Below are 23561 nucleotides of genomic sequence, written 5' to 3' on the forward strand. Positions count from 1 at the left end.
ACGATGATTACAGTTCGAAAGGTTTTATTTTAGTTGAAAACTTCAACGGTATACAAAATCTCAAAAACATGTGCGTGTGCCTCCAGGCTTTTTCCGCGAACTCCTGCTAAATGCGCACCCAATGCATTTCAGTATTACGCAACAATACGTCATATTTGAATGACGTAATTCTAATAATAATTTAAATTTAAAACCACGGAATCGCATCTTGGATAAAGCATCTTCCTTGAATCCTACCCTATCAAACCGACCGGCTACTGGGAGGCAATAACAATAGGTAGAGTAAATTAATTTCAATCTTTCTTTACCGTAAATTTCGACGACTTCGGCGGGATTCTTCTTGACGTCACATATTCTTCGTTTTACAAGTGTCCAAAAGTCCACACTTCTGCGCGATTCTTCGTGGCGTCAAAAACAAAGACTATATAATGTGCGAGTCCTCTTCTTAAATGAAACATTACTTCTGGCGACGTTTCTTGAGAGTAATGATGCTCTCAATACAGGCTAACACTTTAAATTAGTCTTAGCAATCCGGCAAAATTGCAGATGATTTTGATGTCATGCTGAATAAAATAGAAAACCTTGGTATCTCTGGCTAAATATCCAGTGGATGAAAAGCTTCTTGGTCAGTTGCACTCAATCAGTAGCAGTGGACAGCAAAAAATCAGTAGCAGTCAATGTTCCGTCAGGTGTAGCACAAGGAAGTCTCTTGGGGCTGCTGATTATTCTGATTCTTATTGGTAATATTGATAAAGATATTTAAATAGCAAGATATAAAAGATATAAAGATATTTAGATATAAAGATAGGGAAACATTTTAAGTTAATGTGTTTGATACACAGTAACTTAAAAATGTTTCGCTGATGACAACAAAGTCAGCTGAGCTGTTGCAAATGTCCAATTTGTCTCCAAACTACAAAGAGATTTCAATAGAATATAGGAATAGCCTGAATACTCAGGTTAATTGAAAACCCCAATTGGGGTAGTATTTGGGGTAGCTAATTTTGATATTAAAAGCATATATTTTGTAAATATACATTATATAATATATTTAACTTTATTTCAATACGACGGCTCTTAGCTTGCTTAACATACCAAATTTAGCACCAAATTGCTAAAAAGAAGCTTCACTTTAACAATGCGTAGCTCCACCATATTTAAAATTTACCAGATGCCTTTGCAAAACTGAGCTGAAGTTGACCACTGAGGCGCCTGTTCACACTTCATTCACAGTTGTCGCACCATTTTTAGCATACAACAAAATTTTCTCTCATTGGACAGCATTTGTTGAAGTAGTAGGTAAGTGCAACTGCCACAGCGAATGGGAGTTTATGGACCCACCATATTTAAAAATACAATTTCGAAAAAAAGAAAAAATTTCAAAATAAAAACAAAGTTAATGAGAAATAAAAGTTTAACTTTTTGTGCGGAATATTTAATGTAAGCATTGAATATCTTATTATTGAGTATATAATATTGAAATGTGCTGAAATAGGGTAAAGTAACGAACTTGTGGTACCAAACTAAATATAAATAATTTACGCATTTTTATTTTTTGCTCTAGTGCACTGCGTTCTTTTATGCGCAACAAATAGATTTTTTGTATTCTTCTTATTCGAACTTCAACAAATAACTCTAAACACATCTTTACGAAAGATGGGCAATGTTGTGTACTGTGTAGTTCCAAGGATGGTTGCCACATGTATAATGCAACCAACCTTTATAGCTATAAAGGTTTGTCTGTACATTATATGTGACGTAATAAAACTTTTACACAGCTATAGCCTCTTTTCATGTTTTTAATCATCATTATAGGAGAAGATTTGACATTAGAACTTTGATTGGGAAAATCCTCCTCTTTTAAGTAATTTACATTTGAAAACAATTGCTAAGGAGGGGGGGGGGGGTCAAATTGCAGTTTTTGAATTTTTCACACCCAAAATCATTTTTTAATGACCCCCTCCCCCCTATCGAAATTTGACAATGAGATCACCCCCCCTATATTAGGTGTTTTGGATATCACACAGCAACATCTTTTCTTATAATCAAAACACAACTCTCTTTTGGAACAAATATTAGGAACAAATACTTTTTACAGGTTAATAACAACAAATATCAACAAAATGTCAACACAGTTTATTCCTTAAACATGTCAAAAGCTTAGTTCTTATTATCATTAGTTGTTACACTAGTCATCAGAGGTTGCTTAACACTGAGTTTGATTGGGACGAGGATAATTTGTCTGATGATGATGTCGTAGAAGGGCCAGCTATGCAGATCAAGACAGAATGGGTAGTGGAGGCTATTTGGAAATTGAAGATTGGCAATGCTGCAGGAGTAACAGGTATTGTTGCAGAGATGGTAAAAGCATCTGGATATATTGGAGTTGAGCTTATTACAAGTCTTGCTAACCAGATTATAAAGGATGGTGCTATTCCGAGTGAGTGGCAGTCGAGTGTAATAGTGAATTGTTTCAAGGGCAAGGGTGATGCATTAGAAAGGGGTAACTATAGAGGTTTGAAGTTGGTTGATCAAGTAATGAAAGTTATTGAAAGAGTGATTGATAAGTTACTTAGAGAAAGAATTGATATAGATAAGATGCAATTTGGTTTTGTTCCAGGGCGTGGCACTACAGATGCAATATTTTTACTCAGACAGCTTCAGGAAAAGTATTTAGGAAAGAGAAAGAATCTCTATTTTGCCTTTGTAGATTTAGAGAAAGCTTTTGATAGAGTGCCACGTAAAGTTATTTGGTGGGCTATGAGAAAATTAGGTGTGGATGAGTGGCTAGTTACGATGGTTCAGTCTATGTACAGCAATGCTAGAAGTCGTGTCAGGATTAACGATTCACTTAGTGATGAATTTAGTGTAAATGTTGGTGTACATCAGGGTTCTGTACTTAGTCCTTTGTTGTTTATTCTAGTCTTAGAAGCGCTGTCGATAGAGTTCAGAACAGGTTGTCCATGGGAGTTATTGTATGCCAGATGATTTGGTTCTCATAGCAGAGTCGATGGAAGAATTAGTTGAAAAGTTTGAGAAGTGAAAGAAAGGACTAGAAGAGAAAGGGCTGAAGGTAAACACAGCAAAGTCTAAAGTCATGATAAGTAGCATTGCAGCCAAGTGTGACCTTGTAGTTGGAAAGTGGCCTTGTGGAGTTTGCAGGAAAGGGGTTGGTAGTAACTCAATTTTTTGTCAGACTTGCAAGCATTGGGTACATAAGAAGTGCAGTAGTATTAGTGGAAGGTTAAGAGCTGGCATACAGTTTGTATGCAAGCGTTGCAAAGGTGAGATTATAGAGAATGAAGTATTTCCAGCTTTAATGATGTACAACAGAGGCTCGTTAGAGATAGTTAAGAACTTCTGTTACTTAGGTGATATGTTGGGCAGTGAAGGGGGTGTTGGAAGAAGTGTTACTTGCAGGATAGGTTCTGCTTGGAAAAAGTTTAGAGAGTTAATTCCTTTATTGACTAGCAGAGTCCTGTCAATTGAGGTAAAAGGTAGGTTGTATGAGGCATGTGTAAGAAGTGTTATGTTGTACGGTAGTGAGACATGGGCAGTGAAGCAGGAAGATCTTGACCGTTTAGAAAGGAATGATATGAGAATGGTAAGGTGGATGTGTAATGCCAGTCTGAGAGACAGAAAGAGTTCAGATGAGCTAAGAAGCAGGCTAAGTCTCCGTAGAATTAAAGATGTTATCCAGATAAGAAGATTGAATTGGCTGGGGCACTTGGAAAGAATGGAGGAGGATAATTGGGTAAGAAAGTGTAGAGACTTGATAGTTCCTGGGGCAAAGCCCAGAGGCAGACCGAGAAAGACTTGGCAGGAGGTTATAAGGACAGACTTGATAGAGAGGAAGTTGAGTTTAGATCTAACACAGTCTAGATCAGATTGGAAGAGGGTCATTAATATACCCCGTCCAACCCATGCTAGCATGGAAAACGGACGTTAAGCCGAGAATGATGATGATGATGATGATGTGTTAGTGGTTGCTTTCTTTCTGATATTCACTCTGGCTCTCTAAATTTGTGGCGCCGTAGATTAGTGGTTATAGCTCTTGAACTCTGTGGGGGAGACCGGGGTTCGATTCCTCTTGACAGCGATTCAACATGGGCAAGCTAATGTTACTATAGCCCCGGGTTAATCCAAGCCATGTGAGGGAAATTGGGGAGATGGCTCCATGTGTGGGCCGTTGGATGTTGCCAGGAGTTGTCTAGTGGAGCGCAGGCTCTAATTGTGTTTGCGTAGCTCAAAATGAGCATTAAATACTCTAGGACTCTCCATCTAAGCCATGGCCCCTCCTGGAAATAATGGACAGGGTATATCCCTCAATATTAGTGAGGCTAGTCATGTAAAATATGCACATCTATCTACGGCGCTGTCGTTCTCCAGCAATTTTATTTTCACCTCCACTAGTTTTTTATGTGCCTGTAGGTTCTATTTAGATATTTTGTCCTAGGGAAATTAGTTTTTCTTGTTTCTCCCGTCCCTCTTTGAGCAGACAGTCTGTTACAAACCACTGTTTGAATAAGGTTGTGTATAGCATTTATTTTAGCTTATTTTGGGTGTATCTTTGTCTAGTGAGTATTGCATAATCTCCATCAAAGATTTGTCACATTTGTGTGTTGATACCCTCAAGCATGTACACTGTTTCCATGCTATTTTGGTAATTATAGCCAGAAGATTTGCTGTGAGAACCTTGCATGTGATAAATCTTTTTTCAAGTTGTTTACATGTGAAATTATCGCTAATAGAAACCATTTAGTCTGAATCTAATGGGATGGTTTCTTTCTGTGAAACTAGTCCGCGGCAAAGCGGAGCACATAATTATTGGGCCTGTAGAATAAAACTAGCACCCAAAACACTACCCCATGTTTTAATTAACCTGAATATAACGTAGCATTTAATGACAAGAAATTTAAAGTTCTTAGGTTTGGTCGCGATGATACCATAAAACTTTGCACAAGCTTTTAACATGTTCAGGAATTAGTTGAAAAGTTTGAGAAGTGAAAGAAAGGACTAGAAGAGAAAGGGCTGAAGGTAAACACAGCAAAGTCTAAAGTCATGATAAGTAGCATTGCAGCCAAGTGTGACCTTGTAGTTGGAAAGTGGCCTTGTGGAGTTTGCAGGAAAGGGGTTGGTAGTAACTCAATTTTTTGTCAGACTTGCAAGCATTGGGTACATAAGAAGTGCAGTAGTATTAGTGGAAGGTTAAGAGCTGGCATACAGTTTGTATGCAAGCGTTGCAAAGGTGAGATTATAGAGAATGAAGTATTTCCAGCTTTAATGATGTACAACAGAGGCTCGTTAGAGATAGTTAAGAACTTCTGTTACTTAGGTGATATGTTGGGCAGTGAAGGGGGTGTTGGAAGAAGTGTTACTTGCAGGATAGGTTCTGCTTGGAAAAAGTTTAGAGAGTTAATTCCTTTATTGACTAGCAGAGTCCTGTCAATTGAGGTAAAAGGTAGGTTGTATGAGGCATGTGTAAGAAGTGTTATGTTGTACGGTAGTGAGACATGGGCAGTGAAGCAGGAAGATCTTGACCGTTTAGAAAGGAATGATATGAGAATGGTAAGGTGGATGTGTAATGCCAGTCTGAGAGACAGAAAGAGTTCAGATGAGCTAAGAAGCAGGCTAAGTCTCCGTAGAATTAAAGATGTTATCCAGATAAGAAGATTGAATTGGCTGGGGCACTTGGAAAGAATGGAGGAGGATAATTGGGTAAGAAAGTGTAGAGACTTGATAGTTCCTGGGGCAAAGCCCAGAGGCAGACCGAGAAAGACTTGGCAGGAGGTTATAAGGACAGACTTGATAGAGAGGAAGTTGAGTTTAGATCTAACACAGTCTAGATCAGATTGGAAGAGGGTCATTAATATACCCCGTCCAACCCATGCTAGCATGGAAAACGGACGTTAAGCTGAGAATGATGATGATGATGATGATGTGTTAGTGGTTGCTTTCTTTCTGATATTCACTCTGGCTCTCTAAATTTGTGGCGACGTAGATTAGTGGTTATAAGACAAGATAAGATAAGACAAGAAATTTAAAGTTCTTAGGTTTGGTCGCGATGATACCATAAAACTTTGCACAAGCTTTTAACATGTTCAGGATCAATTATCACAGAAAAAAATAAAGTTAGTCAGACGAATTGAATATTGTTCAGAGCTGTGGTGTCCAATCACTGGTGGCCTCATTTAACTAACTAACTTGATTCAGTGGTACTTTATGTGCAATAATAAAGGTTGGGATGTCCTGAGAAAATGAAACTTTATTAAGCCACTTCAATAAAGCTGTGGTACACAAGATATAGGATTATCTATGTTCGGAAAATCATTAAGGCTTGGTTACAACAGAATGAAAGTATCTATTAAACCCACTTTTAGGTAGAAAATGTTTATTACCACCTTACAACCACACTTTACCTAGAAACTTTTAGAAGCTGAGATCGTCTTCGCTGCCGCTGCATGGTGCAAAATTTTTCAATTGCATATATACCAAAAGAAGTAAGAAGTTGTAATAAATGTGATATTCCAGTGTTTAGGAAATTGCTGGATAATTTTCAGTCTATCATTCTAAATGAACCCCAGATAATAGGGATCACAGCCTATAAAAAAGGGCAGATTTAAACTCACTTTTACATATGGTTGGGTGTGTTGAAAGATGAGATTAATGTGTGCTGCCTTGCCTCCCCTTACATGGTGCCATGCATGGTCATTTTGGATGATCATCTTCTTCCAGTCAGAATGTCATGTGGTACCACTTTCAGTTGAAGAAAAACACAGCTTTTCATGGTCAAACTTTTACAGAAGAAGTTTTGATTAATCAAAACTACTAGTATATACAAAAATCTATATGGTGCAGATATACGATACGAAGAGGGTGGCAATAAGCCGCAAACGCCCGCATATATACAGGCGAGTTCGGGCGACTTTTTAAATACAATTGGCGGTTGTCCCCCGAAACCGCCCGCACTTTTCCGAACTCACCCGGAACATTCCCTAAATGCAATTCCTTGTAACCATACGGAAGATGGTTGGGAAGAAGGCGCTTAAGAGAAAGGAGTTATTAAAATTTATATAACTTTTTCAAAAAACATCAAAAACAGCTCTTCTAAGAACTTCGCTACGACATAGTAAGTTTATTTTAATTTTTATAGTTTTTTTTGAATCATATATTAGTGTCTGTTTTTGTTTTCTTCCGGGCATTGTTCGGGTCTATGCGGGTTTTTTCAGGCGAATACTTGAATTTTTTTCAAAACGCCGAACTTGCCCGAAAACGCCCGCACTTTTTACAGCGTATGCGGCTTATCGGCACCCTCGTACGATACAAAGTGCCCATACTACTGTGGATCAGAAAAAAACTTGTATGAACATCCAGGTGACGTGTAATCACACCAAAATCTAACTAAAAATGGAGAAGCAACAAACAGTATGAAGAACATCTGCAAAGTAAAAGCATCAAAAAACTGAAAGAATTCTTAGCAAATAAATTGAGGAAGCAAGTAGATTTTTAATTTGAAAGATCCATCTTTTCAATTGAAAAAGTTGCATTCAGAAATAAAAATTAAAAAGTCTTGTACTTTATTAACTTTTTGAACGAATGTGCTTACCAGATATAGACGGCATCAAGAAGAAGAAACATATTGAGGTAACAAAGAAGAGTAACTCAGAAAAATAATATTTAAATGTAGTTTACCATGCCTTTAACGCACCATTATGAAATGACCTCGTGAATTTCAATTAACATTGTTTAGCGAGAGCGAGGTTACACGTTTCGAAAAGTTTATATACCCGTTGGCAAGTGTACCCTATGAACAAAATATAGTAATATTTATAAATATTACTACTTACCGTTTGATCGCTGTATCTGCCAAAACACGTCTTTATTTTAAACTCCATCAAACAAAAACCACTCACAGCAATTGCAGATATATTATATCAGTTTCCCAAGGATTTATTATCAGAGATATTATTAGGATCATGTTGTTAGTTATATTTGTATTAGGATTATCGTCTGCTCTAGTGTCAAGTAAGTTTCCGGTAATCTTTTTATTGTAACTAGCTAGTTTAGCTATCTAACTTGTCTAGCTATCTAACTTGTCTAGCCTGGCGCAAGAAGAATAGCGATGTTCTGCCCGCATAATAAACGCTGCCCTTATTAAGTACGGCAGCTTGCCCCGGTTAAGAACAGGCTTATATATGATATTATTATTTCTCACTTATTATAGAACGCACATAATCGGGGAAGGCTGGCTTATGTATGACAGTCATATATTAGGCCACCATCAAAAATATGTTGTGTTCGCGTCCTGAAGCAAAAATGAGTCGGTCGGCGTTTTCTTTCCCGGGATTTTCAGATCGGAGCAAGCAAATTCGTTCCCAGGGTTAATACAGTATAGCGCCACTCGAAATTGTTTGTAGACCATTTTTCACCGCCCTGTAAACTGTCACAGGGCGCAAATTTTCTAAAATAGATTTACGCGTGCGATGTATAGCACGCGTGTTGTTTTCTTCGTGGAATTCCCTGTGTCAGTAGCCACAGGAGATTAATTTTCGCGAGTTTTTGTCAATTTTGCATAAATTAGTTCTGGCGAAAAAAATTTTCTTTGTGAAAACTATATATCTCGCGAAATTTTTTCCCGGTCTTTTTCCGACTTACCAACTGGTTTTTATTACCAAAAGTGAGTCGGTCGGAGGACGCGAACGCAACATATTTTTGATGACCAGGGCTTGAAATCCGACCCTAGTTCAGGCGAGTCTTAATAGACTTGTGGCAATTATGGTGCGCGAGTCCACCGAGTCTAAAAAGACTCGCCTAAAAATAATTTATGCAAGTCTAATATTTTTTTATTATTTTATTTATGGTTAAAACAAATGACATGAATTGAATTGCATTTTTAAAATAATATAATCTAAACAAAGTTTACTTTTAAAAAACCCAATACTTGTTTTTTGTTGTATTATTGTTGTATGCCGTAGTTAAGTGCGCTCCATTGTCATTGTTCAGTTCTATCAAATCTGCGAACTCAGTAAAAGGTTTTTCTTTCCTACCAATATGAAGAGCCATACGAAAGAGTGGTGTTACAGCCTTTAACCCACGTTGCCTCAATGTTCCAAAAGAAATATCATTACTGCTCTGCTTTGAGATAGCAGATACACCAGTGTCTAGCTCTATGCATTTTGTGTGGCTGGCAGAGTTAAAGTGTCGTTCAAAATTAAACTTAAGCATCCAACTGGAACCCTGTGTTCCATATTTAATTACATCATCACAAATTTTTCCTGTGTATAAATGCTTCACTCTGTCCACATTTTTTTTACAAATGTTACACTTCGCGTGAATCACAAATGTGCCATCCTCGTTATAAGTTGGTTCCAAATTGTTTAATATTCTTTCTGGCCATTTAAAAATGCAATTTTTGATATCCTTTTTTTTGAAGTTGTTGCTTACTCCATTTTCGATTATAAGATAAAGAATTTTTTGGCCGCGCAAACTGATGTTCCATTTCCATATTCGATTATTGTTTCAAAAGATGTTATTTTTAGCCACTATTGATAAAAGATTTTTAACGGCAACATGCTCCGCTGTTAACATGCAGGTGACGAATGAATAACAAGGAGAAAAACAGTTTTTTTAATATATACTTCTTTTTTTTTTAAACACAAAAACATGATATATATATTTTTTCTACATTTAAAATTTGTTACATAGTATTGATTCTTGAGTCATTTTGTAAAATTCGGAACCTCGCGTCTCTGACAAAAGCAGCATCCAGGAATTCTACAAAAATAAATCAGGTTATCAATTACACAAGTATTTGGCATTCAGAATGTTCTTATAAGAAAGAGGGATTGTACCAACCTCGTACCCAGGGCTCTGCTACGCCTATGATATTCTGATGGAACGGAAGAGATTGCAAAATGTCTTTCTCCCAACCTTTTTTTGTGAACAAAATATAGTTAAATCTGCCACATGAACGGTGTTTTTTTAATTGTTGCTCTAAAATAAAAGTAAATTATGTCAACGTTCAAAAGATAAAAAAATTGTCTAATATAACATAACATGCAGCTGTACAAGAAACATAATTCTACTTTCGAAAGTACGTTAGGTTTTTCCCCTGAAAGTTAAACATTTTTCACACAACCCTGGGGTAATCCGCCGATTTCATCGCAGGATTTAACTTAGTAAGTCTCACCGTCGTAGGGCAGCAAAACATAGCGATGTTGACATATTGTGAAAAATGGCGGATGGAGCATTACTTACTATGCCTGGTTATTGAATTTAAATAAAAGCTCTTTACTATCGCTTTATTGGTTATAATATACAACGAAACTAACTAAAAATAATGCACAATAAAATGCTTGAATAAATCTAAATAGCTAAACTTCATTTTCTAAACTTTTAGCGCGAGTCCAAGTGGACTTGCGTCACCATGACTTACGCAAGTTTCAGCGCGAGTCGGACTCCCGTCGGATTTCAAGCCCTGATGACGGCCTTATTCGAGACTTATAGAACAAATATAATGGGGACCGACCGCTTTTATATCATTCGTCATCACTTCTGAAAAGCAAATAGCCCTGGTGGCAAAGTTGTTGTTCTCAAATGAAATGAAATTTCGTGGCAAATATTAAATTTTGGAATTCGCAAGTTTAATAACTTTTCACCAAACTTAATTCCCGCAAAAAGAATAAATTAGGTTCCGTGAAATTTAGTTACTTCAAAGTATATTATGTTGAAATGTATTTACCACAAGAGTATAGTTTATACTAAGAATTACGTCAAGACTTTTTTCTTTCGCAATGTCTAGTTTTTAGGGGTGTTCTATCTTCCAGAGAATGTTTAATTCACAAAAGTTCGAAGAAAATGCCAATCACAGCCTGCCTGGCCAGCCATTTATATCAGCGTCCAGTCACCACGACATAACCAGTGCAAAAAAAACATAATTGGACCATGCGTACATAATCCGGCTGTCCCGGTTGTAAACAGGCCGTTTTCGCAATCTGGGCAGAACAGCGATAGACCTTTTTGAATGTTTACATTTCTTATCTTAAAATTATTTTAAAAATTTAACGCAAAATAATAAAATAGAACATAATGGTAGGTTTAAGGGGTTGCAAAAAATGAAAAAGGGATAGTGTGGAAACTTAACTTTGTTGATAGCAGAAATTGAATAACGGACACAGTGTTCTTTTAATGATTTGCCAATGCATGGGGTTAAAAATATTGATTTGTGTGTGCAATGAACCAATTGCTTACCTTAACAAACTTTCTAGAACTAGGAGATAAATTAATGGTTCAGCTTTGGTCTTACTTTCCAAAATTGGGCACATTTGCATGCACAAGAGCAATCACCCCTATTGGATGGGCGTATTTTGCCTTTTTATTTAGAACAGTATTAAATTAAACTAAAGTGACTTAAAATTTATAAACTGCACACAAAGACCTAAATTGTGTGTTATAAAAATATCATTACCATGATTATAAATTAGGAAATATAAAATTTCATTTAAAAATGAGGATAAAGGTTTTTGCATTATATTGTTTATGGAGGCCAGGCCTTGCCATGAGTCGTGAGCAATTGCTCGCGCCCGCGTAGTGCTCGCGTAAATGCTCGTTACCCGAGCATTTACGAGCAAAGTTCTAAACGAGCCATGGACATGTCCGAATAAACTGGAAATGTGGCAGGCATTTTAATCACACGCCTGAAACGATTTAGGTGTGTGCCAAGGCGCACGCCTCTCCTGAAAGAGATGCCCTGAGAGACTAAATGTAAAGTTTTTTTAGCGAAAAATATGGCGAGCAAAATTGCTCGCGTGGACACTCTGACGCGAGCAATTAATTGCTCGGGAGGTTATTTGCTCATGGGAAGGCCTGGAGGCATACAAAAAGCTGTGTTTGTGACTGTTTACAAGTAGTGGTTTAATTCTAGGTAAAGTATGCAGCAATCCGTCAGTGTCTACATCAACACATACATCTAGAAATGTTGCTTTATCTACTGAGACTGCTTATGTTGCTGATATCACTGTCACCTGTGAAAATTCTATGGGATTAAACTTGTATGCTGAGATTGAGGCTGGTGTTTTAGTTCCAGTTGCATATGCTACAGATACCAGCAACTACCAAGTAAGATTAATAGTAGTGTTTTGCTTTCTGTGTTTTAAGTTGGATGCCTAGTCAGATATAAATTCTCTTAACTTTTTTGAATAATGTCTTGGCTTTAGACTAAAAGTTTTTTAAAAGCATAATGTGTATATAAGCATATCAGGTAGATGGTCAGGAAATTGGTCAGCCTTAGTAAATCCTTCCTTAGCTGCTCAATAATTTAATCGATAGTCCTTAAATACACACACAATGAATAATACTTTCCTAATTTACCCTCATGTTATAATACCTCTAGTTTGTTTTTGTTCATTTTCGATCGGTATGGGAAAAATTTGGTATTGCTAATAAAGCAATTTTTCAGTATTTTAATTCTAAGCTACAATAAGTGAAATGTTATCACATCTTAAAGTCTTGTATGACAAGATGAATATACTAATTTTATGTTAAGTAATTTTTTAAAATAGAACAAAACAAGATCCAAATTTTGTGGGAGTTAAAGTTTGGTGAATAGGATAACAGCGATTTTTTCAAAATTAGATCCTCATAAAACGCATAAAACATTTCAATAAAAAACAAGCGTAAATTTTCACTTTTAGATTAGTTGGACCAAGGATCATAAAAAAGCCACCACCGGTACTGTCGTTGTCAATATCTTTAATGAAGATGGTTATACAGCTTACAGAAAGGTATTTTACTTTTTAAAATTGTGAATGAAAAAGAATGTCAAAGTATATAGAAGGCGTCGAAGTAATAATGTCGATATTACAGTTATAAAAAAACAAACAGGGTGGCCACTACTATTAAAATGAGTGGTAACCCTAGAGACCAGTCGTATGGTCATGTAATTATCAAACACTCACTATTTCATTTATTTTTTCCGTTTTTTATTTAGGTGCAGCGCAACAACGAAGATGTTTCTAAAATCAAACCATATTTTACAATTGAAATCCATCATCCCGTACGTATTTTACTTTTTAGTACATATTAGAGCAATCTCTTCAAGATGCAACGCTGTCCAACTTGTCAAATAAAATGTCATTCATATTCTGGCTCTTCTAATGATACAAATAGGTTTCCTAGCTCTTAGAAGTAAATCTACCTAGTACGTAATGTACCTCATAATACATTTTCCAAATATTTTGACATCTAGATCTCATCTCAGTTGCAAATGAGACCAAGCAATATGTTATTTATGCATTTTTGTAAACTTTGTTTTCTGTTTGTTTGTTTAGGGGGTCGCTCGTGAAGGATTATTCGTTCAAACGGAATTTATTGCTGTCGTATGTGCTTTGTTGGTCTGGTGGTCAGCAAATTCGATGAGGAATCAAATTATGGAATAAACAATACAACTTTTTTAGGTGTTGCGAAATTCTAATAAACATTTTTTGTACTTTTGTACCTTCTTGAAACTTGATGGCTGTTTCAAATTTTATCGTCTTGTTTATTCATATGATTCCTTTAAATTACTTACTCTGTATTGTGAATACACCTTAAAATTGAACAATGCATGCTAAATTTCTTAAATTTAGCATGCGTTGTTAGCAAATTAATACTGCAAATTAGCCCACAAGGTCGAGTTGATATTATTGTTACATGTTTTCTTATAAGTAATTGAAATTTCAAAATGAGGCTTGAGGATGCTTATGATAAGCACTTTTTCAGGCTAAATGTATGTTAAGGCTATGCTTAATGGCAAAAAGATATATTGGAATATGCTTATGAAAAACACATTATCCGGGTCAAATTATGCGTATTTGAAAAAAAATATTGCATTTAAATTTTGATCATCAATAATTACAACTTAAATGTCACTACATACTGGTTAATTCAGACATATAAGATAGGGAAATATATGTTCTAGCGCAGTCGCGTGCGCACGTCACGGCAACCCACAGGAACCCCCAGCAAAGTCAACGACAATCCCCTAATAGTCACCACACCAATCCAAGATCTAGTCCCCATTAATCCAGCACCATCCAAGACCTAGTCCATATTAATCTACATAAGACCTATTATTCACCGCAATGACGTCATCAAGATTCTAGCGCAATTCCCTAAAAATCAACGCACATACAGGGGAAATTCCCTTGAGGGAAATAACCGCGTTAGTTTTGACCCTTATGAAATCCTCCGACTTTGTTAAAAATTCTATATAATAAAGAGAGAATGGAATCAAAAACAGTCAAACAATTCGCGATTTTGCAAAAAGTCGTGGATTTAAGGTGTATTATAGACTACGTAAAGCCGAATTAATTAGCTTATTAGAGCATGTACCACAGAGGCCATCCAGATGGATCAAGATTGTGCAAGGGGTTCCCTTTGCACACAGGTATGTGCTCGACAGGTTCAAGACGCAAGACGTGTAACAAGGCGTTTGAAAAATATCCCCCTATGTTCGACGCAAGACATGTGTTGTATTTTGAAAGATATCCCCCCCTGCTACGGTATATACCGGATCGGTTTAAGACGCAAGACATGTGCAACAAGGCCGCCGAGGAGGGAGATTTCAGGCTGATCATATGTGTACCAGATCAATTCAAAACGCGGGACATGTGTAATAAGGCTGTTGAAGGGGATCCCGAAATGCTCTACTATGTGCCGGATTGGCTTAAGACGCAAGACATGTGCAATAAGATTGTTGCAGCCCTGGCTGCTCAGGTATGTGCCGGACTGGTTTGTCGCCAGAAATATATGGGATATGGTTGTTGAGAATAAGGAGCTTGAACTACTCGAGGCCTGCTATTACAGGAAGATGGGAAAGGCCAGAATTAAGGAGGATCTTCTTTCATTAGCCTGGCATCCAGATCGAGTCATCGATTGGTGCTTTTCAGAGGACGAAAAGGTAGGTCTCAAAAATATTGGGGGTTGACCTGAAAACGTTATCTTACAGCAATTGTTGTAAAATGACCTATAATAAAATGTGCATTAACTGTCAATATAGCTTGAAAAGTATGTTATTCATGACCTTCCTTACCGCCATTGGTCTCCCCCTACCACTTGTAACCCTGGCATGCGTACAAGAATCAGAGAAGGAGAAGTATAATAATCAGAGAATTCAAGACCTCTGGGATCAATTTAATGCCCTAGATCGTCCTTGTAACCGTAATAAATAAATGGAACAATGTAACTACGTGAAAGGGTAGTCGATGCATATGACAGATGTACCTGCGGACGTAGGTTCATGGTAAGCGGTAAAATGTTATGCTGGTACTGATACAATGAGCATATCACGTACAATGGGAGTGGCTGCGTATGTACCATGACTTGCAATTCTCTGCAGTCATTCGAAATATACAATAAAGAAGATGCTGCAATTTAAAAATGAGCTTGTCAATCCAAAACTATTCTACAATTTTGCTACCTTTACAAACATTGAAGATATTAACAGTAAACAAAAACACGCAAACGGAGCGATACCACTACTCAAACAGTTTGGAGCGCTAAGCATTTTTTAACTAAATATCCACCATGTATTTTTATTAAGAAACATGGCATGTCACCAAAACTATTTTCTAATCGATTTTTGCCAACTGAACACAAATAACCAAGGTATTCAACAAATCATTTTACCATTCCAAAAAAATGTCTAAAATACTGTAAATTTTAATTAATCACAGATGACCTTTTCCATGGAATGTTTTTTTGGTGAAAAACAAAAAATAACTTCATTTAATTCTTTTAAAGCTATGAGCAATTTAGAACTTCGTCACCATTGACAAACAAATTATTTTGAGCAAACACGTCATGACTCTTCTTTTATTTGTAAAGTGTTCGTAAATATTGGTTAGCTTACTAAAGGGGTTGGGGTGACATGATGTCTTACTACTTGCTCCTGCCATCTATTTTACATCGTATTTATATCGAAAACTGATGTATTCATGTCATTTAGGCGAAATATATGACTATCTATGTCTATCTATATATATTGGTATTTTTAACATAGTTCCAAGCTCAATTTAATCTGCAGGGGGGTAAGCATGAAAAAAAGCTCGGATTGTACTAAAAAAAAGTACATTTAAATACAGCATGTTAATAAAAATATTATAGATCTGAAATAAAGATTCCTGACATTTTCTTGAAGATTAAAAAATTAAATAGACCCCCGTCCTGCAATAAGTATCCGAGAGCAAATAGCTACAACTTTATTTAACCACAGGAGATTTCTCTATATAAGATTTTTTTAAATATGCACAAAAGCGTCCAGTGGTCAAACTCTGCAATACTTGTGGCAATGAATTTCGAAACTAACTTCATTTTTTTATTATATTTTTTCCATAATTGTGACAAGAGCCTGTATACTCTAGACTTTTCCAAATAAATAGCTATTTTTTTAGTTTGTTTTTTATAAGCATATGAAATTTCCTAATAGAAAGAAATAATCAAACATCAAGTTTCTCTAGAATAAGGCTTGGTGATATGCTTAGTATATGCTGCTGAACAAATGTGAACCTAGATGGGTTTATAAACGTTTTGCTAATAAAAAACGTGTAATACATGGTTGATTAATTTTCGTTTTTTCGCATGATTCATGTTGCAGGTGATCTAGATGGGTGTTTTGGAGTAAACGACGTCACCTCGTTTAATGACGTAATCAATAAGTTGATCGTGACCGGCGAATTGGTAAATTAAATGCTCCCATCTAAAAAACAATGGTCGGAAGTAAATAAATGTAGAAACTAAATTTAAACAACATATAAAAAACTTTTCCTAGATATTTCAAAATTTAGCAAATAGTATTTCAACCAAAAAAGCTTAAAAATTCTAAAATGCCCTGCCATACTTTGGTGCATCGATAATCAGTATATCAGCTTGCTTGCCAACCTCAAGTGATCCATGAGTTTTGGATAAACCAATAGAAGCGGCCGCATTTAATGTTGCGCCAATCAGAGACTCTGTCATTGACATCCGTAAAATACAACACGCCATGTGCATGACAACTGGCTGAAAATAACAAGAAAAAAAAACAGAAGTGATACAAAAAATCATATCTAAAATAGTGTATACGTACGACACAAATTGTCCTTTCTTTAAGAAATAATAATTGTGAAGTACAAATACCTTAAAATAGAACAACTTTATCTAACTTGCCTACAGACTAATCACTAAAACTTGCACTGAACTCATCATCAACAACGGGCGACATGTGTGCTTGGCTGTGGTATTTTTTCCTTATTGAAATTACCATTCTTTTACTTATTTATATTTATGTATGATTCCGACTGTGGAAACACACAACAACGTATGATAAAACATGGGAGGACTTCTAATAGAAGACAGTCAGAAAGTCGGAAAGGTTTAGAACGAGGACCCGAGAAAGAACATAGCTGAAGGGAAATGAGACTATGGATCAACAGATAGATTAAACTTTGAAAATGTTTTTCCTTCTTTGTAACATTTTAATATAGTGATTTGAAAACATAATTGGGCGTGAATAATAAAATTACTTACGAGTCAGAAAATCACGAAATCAAGGGAAATAACTTCAACAAATGACATCTTTTTAAAATGTTTTGCGATAAATAACTTTAGCAAATTATTTTTCTATAGAATTAACTTTAGCGGTAGACATAGTTGTTGATTGCTAGTTGAAGGAGGCTGTGAAATAACGTGTGAAGTTGCCATAACTGGCAGCAACGTGAAAAAAACAACAACCTGAATCGCTTCAAAAGGATGGTTAACGATTATTACACAAAAATCTTTAAACAATAAGGATAAATGTAATACGAAGGAATTCATTGTATCTTGTAAAAAAATTAAAGACCTTCGGGAATAGTCTATTTTAACATATTGAGGGAATAATCTTTCTCAATCGGGTCTTTTCAGAAACTCTTGCGAGGCCTTACTTTCGCGATTTGGACCAAAAGTCGCGAAACTTTCTGTACAGAGAGAAGTTTGCAAGAAATAAAGAGACTTACCATAGAATAGCAAAATGCATTTGGATTAAAATCAGAGCCCAAAGCTACAGGTACACCTAAAAAAAGAGTATACATTACAGTGCCAAGTTATTTATTTCTGCAATACACTTCTTTTCTCTCAGGTAGTCACAGGCTGTATGTCTGTGGCAGTAAAAAGCGATACGTTCATTTTCCTTTACGAAATATGCCTATGGGTTATTAAGGTTTATGAGACTATTTAGTAACTTTTCTCTCTTTTTTGTCAAGGATAAAAAATGAAAAAATGAAAGAACAGTTGTTTATTGTAACTATTCTGTATATAGCTAGCTAACTGTTGTACAATTTTTAAAATGCCTATAGTAACTTTTCAATTTTCGTTTTTGTTGTTGTCCGGCATAACACGAAGCGAAAAGGTTTTTTTTGGACAGCTAACATGCTAGGGCATTTTTCGAAAATAAAATATCTCATATTTTATTTAATTTACATGTACTTGAAATGTTTTGTGTCTTTCTGATGGAGACCTACTGTAACTTGCCTTTACAATTCTAAATGTTATTAGAGACTGCTTTTCTTATTAAGCGAGACAAAACTCTAAATTTAAACCCTTGAATGACTTTAGCTAGTTAGCAAAATTTAGTTCGGTAATGGAACTTTAGTTTAGGTGAAATTATATTATCAGTGAGACATTATTATTTATTTGTTCTCTTTTTTATAATTTATGGTTCCTAACTGGGTTGGTTGTGCGGTAAATTTGCTTTAAGCGCGTAAATTTAACGTTGATATTTCTTATGTAATATTTTTTTTTAAGTTGAAGGACAAAGTCCCATGACTCGCCTTCTCGTGGCGTACTTCCTTAAGTCGACTATTTCCCATCTATTTGGAGATACTTCACAAACTAAAGTCAGGCAAAATTACATGTAATTATAGCTACATTGGTATGTAAGTTGTTGTTGTTATATCCTTAATCATAATTTTGTCTTCGTGTTGACTTTTTTTGTATCCATAAGAAACAATTCTTGCTATGGATAATGTTTCTTAACTTTAATCTGTCACTATTCTGTCAAAATACTTTTAATTTAGTCAGTTTTGTATAGTATATACCATTAGATTTATGCTTCATGTTCAGCTAAGTTACATGGTATTTCCATAATTGCTTTCTTCTTTTTTTAGGCTAAAGCTTCAAATAAAGTTGATTAGATTAGTATGATTAGAGGAAGGTTGTGATTGTTACTTGTCTTCACAGTTTATTTTGTGATTGTTTTCTGCTGTTGTCAATCATTAATAAACTTACTTTTTAGGTTCAACCTGAATATTTTTAAATGTAAAGTTTTTTTTTAATTTATTGCTTCTTAGCCCTGTTTTATACCTTTTCAGCATGAGTGCATGAATTGACATTCATTTAAATTTTTAAATTTTAGCAATCGAAAATATTAATAATCTGTCAAAATTTGAATGTCGGATCTTTTCCATTGTTTTTCTGCCTAATATGAAAAGTTTGTTTTTGACTGAAAACACCAAATCACACCAAAATTCGGTCGTCCAAAGGAGATGTGTTTTCCACCTAAAATATGCACAAGTTCGAAAAAATAAGTCTAATTTGTATAATAGCTTTTAAACATTACGTAATTTCAAAGATTGGCGATGTACACTTTAAGTTAAGGCTAAATAACTTAAAAATGGGTGGAAATAACTGATGTGATCTCCTGCCTGGGTAACTAGGAACTACCTGGAACCAAATTAGTACCAATTTCCTAAAGCTGGGTCAACTCATCCGTTTTGAAACTCAGAAACTCTTTAAATCACCAATATCTCTGTAACCGTTTGTCAAAAAACACGTTCCTATATACTTTCTTGATCTGCATTGCTGACGTCATCAAAACTACTAGTTATGTAATTAATTTAACCGATTATTAAAATTGACGTACGTTAATGATGTCAAAATCAAGGTTGCCACTCTTTTTAAAGTCAAAGTTAAGAAAATTTAAGAAACTTTGATGAGAAGTTTGAAGTTTTTTTGAAAAGACGAGGGTAATTCATATTTTTCCAAAGAAATTGAAAACGTTCGAGGAAATATTAAAGGTGGCGCCATGAGTATATGTACAAATTTAGTATTTCTGTGCAAAAGGTTGTAAAATTAAGGAGAGAAGATTTGTGGAGAAAATCTACTTTTAGAGAAGGTTTAAGGAGACTTATAATTATGCAGTTTTGAGAAGACGTTTGAGAACCCTGCAAACGTCAAGCAAAATACCTTATTATTACATTTCGTCGTCCAACGTATTGTCTTTAAGAATGTCAATGTTTTTGCGATTCGATAGTTTTTTCAAATTTTTTTTGCGAAATTGGTAAAGAAAAAATCCCAAAACATAAATTTCTTTTTCCCTCATTCCCGCAAAAACGTCTTCCTTTAAGGAACATAGATTTGCTTATTTTATCTTTAAATAACTAAAGTATCCTTATTGGTACTAATTTTAGCAGGTACTTATTTTCGCGTTTTCCGCGGATTTTGGCCAAAATCGCGAAATTATGTACTGCTGAAATAACATAAGTAATACGCGTGAAAAAATGAAAATAAATCAATACTTTGTGAAATTTTATCACAGAGTGAAAAAAAGTGCAATTTCTCTCAGATAGAGAACAAAATGGAATTGTACTGCCAAAATCATAAAAGATCATTAACTTGTGCTTGTGTAAACTTTCTTAAAAAAAACGCGTTTCTTTCAACAATATTTAAATTACATTTTTACGTCATTCTCGAGAATCTATACCTGCAAAATGTAATTTTTTTGACCGCAAAAATTAGTACCATTAAGGTACTTGATCATCCAGAAAGGTTTCCTTAAAGTATTATTTTTACAAGTGAGTGTCGCAAACGTTCAAAATACCCAAACAAAATTACCTTGTTCGATTAATTGACGAGCAGGCGGTGGTTTCAATTTCAAGATGTAAGCAGTTGTTGGCAGAAGAACAGCAGTGACGCATTTGTCCGCCATAGCCACAACACCTGCATCGCTGACTTCTTCCAAGTGACTGATTGCACGAGCATTGAGTAATGCACCAAGCTATACGACAAATGGAACTCAAAGAAGGTACCATAGTTAACACAAAAGCACAGGCTACATAGCGTAAAGACATGTTTGTGCTCTTTTCAATAAATTTTAAATTGCAGGTTTTCATTGCAGATCAAGATAAATTTCAAAGTTGCAGGGTTTTTTTAAAAGTTTGATTTAGAATTTTTTTCTCTTATATTTGAATTCAGTGTAACTAAATTGTATTTTTCTAAGTTTTTAAAAAAGCTGTGACACATCAAATAGAACAAATGTGAGAAGTGCAGTAATGTAAAATCATTACCGCGATGACATTTTGTTTTTGTAACAATAATAATTCTCAGGATTTTATTTTGTACACATTTGACGAAGTAACATCGCTTGGGACCACCGCGAAACTCAAAGACACAGCTTTTTACGTTACCAGTATCAAATTTCCAGGGTTTTCAAAGTTCTTTAACCAACGTTTTTTAAGGTTTTTTGCTAAGAATTTTGCAACATTTCAAGGATCTTAATATAAACACACCCAAAGAAAGTGCCTAGATACAATCAATACAAATGTAACAAATGACATTTAAACTTATAAAAAAGCAAAACCCGACAAGATGTTGTATTAGACAGAAATGATTCATCCAAGGCGCTTTTCTACAGAATTATAGATCTTTCTATCATTCAATGAAAGAAGGCCACCTATAGTCTGATTTTACGATTTAAGATTTCCGTCGTCATACACCTTCTTTATGAGTAACTTCGAATAAACAGACATTACCTCTCCAGATTTCATAGGATGTAGTTCGTCCCCATGAAAGTTGATGTGCAAACCGATTTTCTTGCCTGCTTCTAATATCTGTCGACTAGCTTCTGTATCGAAAACTCCTTTTTCGCAAAACACATCAATATTATCAACGAGTAATTGGCCTTGATCCATGAGTTTTTTTATAGTGGGGATCTGGTTGTTAACAATATCATCTGTAGCTTCTTCCATTGTTTTGCCTCTGCCAGAAAAGAATGCAACATAACATACTGAGAACAAAATCTGTATTTTCATCATCTTCTTAGTGGGTATATGAGTAAAGGAAAGGAGAGTTTATCATCTTAAGAAGAGAAAGTTAAAGAAAAATAAAGGAGAGGGCAGTATGGTAGCGCATTAAAATTAACAACAGGATCTCTATGGGTCACTAAAAAATTAAATCAAGGTCCACTCGATATTAAATTCTTTACATTTTCCTGACATATCAAATAAATTACTGATAATAGTGAGCTATTCTTGAGATTCGGGGAATATTTTTGCAATTTATTATCATCCCTAAAATTTCTGACAGATTGAGCAACCCGTACATCATACACAGTAACTAAAGGTTTTGGCCTTGATATTTCTTCAGTCTTAGAGTGAAGTTAGAGTAAAAGGTTCTAACTATGTCCAGCAGTTTGTAGTGAAATTAGGGTAAGTTTTCCAGTCTTATAACCTAAACTTTATGTTACCTTGGAATAGCATGAGCACCGCAATATGTACTGGATATTTCAATCATAGGAAATTCCTTTTGCGCTCGAGTTAACACACGCAGCATCTTTATCTCGTTTTTTGCGTCCAAACCATAACCACTTTTTGCTTCGATTGTTGTTGTCCCACATCGAAGCATGGCATGCAATCTCTAAGAATGGAAGTTTAATTTTACTTCAATTTAATATATTTTTCCCACTAAAATTCGCATTCATATTTAAAAGGAAGTAATTGCCACAAAGCCTTCTCACAAAGGAAACAGTGTTTTTATTTTATTATTTAGAAATAATACTAAAAGCGGGAATGTTTTCGAATTTATTTCTTTTCAAATAACTGGTGAAATGCTGTTATAAACCTTTGCTGCTGATAACTTTACACTCCTTTGACCGTATTTCGTTTTGTACAGCGAAAGCTTGATCAAATGTAGGTTGTTGATTTTTTATGGTTAAGCACACAAAAGTAATTTGCAAAATTTTCAATGATATTTCCACCTAAACTTATCTCACAAATTCGCAAGCTCGAGCCTTCTTTATACTGCTTGGAAGCATTTTATGTGAATTTCACCCATAAACAATATTTTTAGCACGATTCTCAAAGATTGAACAGGCAAGCTCTTGTGTTTTAGATAAATCGAGTAATAAAATATGGCAGTAGTTAAAAATAGGTAGTATCATGGTGCAGTAAATAGTTTATGCCCTTCACTGGTCCATCCGATATCTTATTTGCAAAGGTTTTAATCGACTAGTGGCTTTATAAGTTTTATTGAAATGACTGTTTAAATTAGGAGTGTTGTCAATTTGGATTCCCAAGTGCTTGTAAAATGTAGTTATATTTATAGTGAAATGTCTGAAAGTAATGTTTTATGGTCCTGAAGGATTTTTAACTCCCTGGCTGATACTAAAAATAAGTGCTTCAGTTCATTGTCAAACAATATTCAGAAAGTGCAGTGAAATTAGAGGAAAGATTGCTCTTAAGATCTTCAATTGTTTTTCCGCCATAATAGATAACATTGTCGTCAGCATACTG

General features: G+C 35.2%; 3 protein-coding genes across 7 annotated transcripts in view; 1 reads left to right on the top strand and 2 right to left on the bottom strand.

Annotated features, from left to right (window-relative positions):
- LOC130625682 (rRNA-processing protein UTP23 homolog) overlaps window positions 1–8001 on the bottom strand; it is a 31966-nt gene extending 23965 nt beyond the window's left edge. The window contains exon 1 of one of the 4 annotated variants that reach the window (XM_057440785.1): window positions 7848–8001. In XM_057440785.1, the coding sequence (XP_057296768.1) occupies window positions 7848–7895 (48 nt within the window). In that variant the 5' untranslated portion in view covers window positions 7896–8001. Of the gene's footprint in view, window positions 1–6629; window positions 7138–7606; window positions 7712–7847 lie in introns of those variants that run through there. The other 3 variants (XM_057440786.1, XM_057440787.1, XM_057440784.1) reach the window with 3 other exon arrangements.
- Window positions 7732–13528, top strand: LOC130625688 (translocon-associated protein subunit delta-like). Its single transcript, XM_057440791.1, has 5 exons — window positions 7732–8025; window positions 11924–12117; window positions 12693–12782; window positions 12989–13054; window positions 13329–13528. Exons 1-5 carry the CDS (start codon window positions 7977–7979, stop codon window positions 13434–13436), a joined length of 507 nt encoding a protein of 168 aa, XP_057296774.1. The 5' UTR covers window positions 7732–7976; the 3' UTR covers window positions 13437–13528.
- Window positions 13529–16003: 2475 nt separating this feature from the next.
- Window positions 16004–23561, bottom strand: part of LOC130625678 (probable imidazolonepropionase) — a 33745-nt gene continuing 26187 nt past the window's right edge. For both annotated transcript variants that reach the window (XM_057440779.1, XM_057440778.1), the window contains 6 exons: window positions 22517–22686; window positions 21804–22029; window positions 20887–21049; window positions 18012–18067; window positions 16877–17037; window positions 16004–16735 (listed from right to left, as the gene is read on the bottom strand). In XM_057440779.1, coding sequence (XP_057296762.1) covers window positions 16639–16735; window positions 16877–17037; window positions 18012–18067; window positions 20887–21049; window positions 21804–22029; window positions 22517–22686 — 873 coding nt within the window. In that variant the 3' untranslated portion in view covers window positions 16004–16638. The remainder of the gene's footprint in view (window positions 16736–16876; window positions 17038–18011; window positions 18068–20886; window positions 21050–21803; window positions 22030–22516; window positions 22687–23561) is intronic.

This window comes from Hydractinia symbiolongicarpus, chromosome 14, assembly GCF_029227915.1.
Source record: "Hydractinia symbiolongicarpus strain clone_291-10 chromosome 14, HSymV2.1, whole genome shotgun sequence".
Classification (NCBI taxonomy): Eukaryota; Metazoa; Cnidaria; class Hydrozoa; order Anthoathecata; family Hydractiniidae; genus Hydractinia; species Hydractinia symbiolongicarpus.

Bases quoted from the DNA above. Each gene is read 5' to 3' on its own strand.
- LOC130625688 (XM_057440791.1), top strand. From the start codon at position 7,977: ATGTTGTTAGTTATATTTGTATTAGGATTATCGTCTGCTCTAGTGTCA. The intron at 12,783-12,988 runs GTATTTTACTTT...TTTTTTATTTAG, and splicing joins GTTATACAGCTTACAGAAAG to GTGCAGCGCAACAACGAAGA. The intron at 13,055-13,328 runs GTACGTATTTTA...TTGTTTGTTTAG, and splicing joins CAATTGAAATCCATCATCCC to GGGGTCGCTCGTGAAGGATT.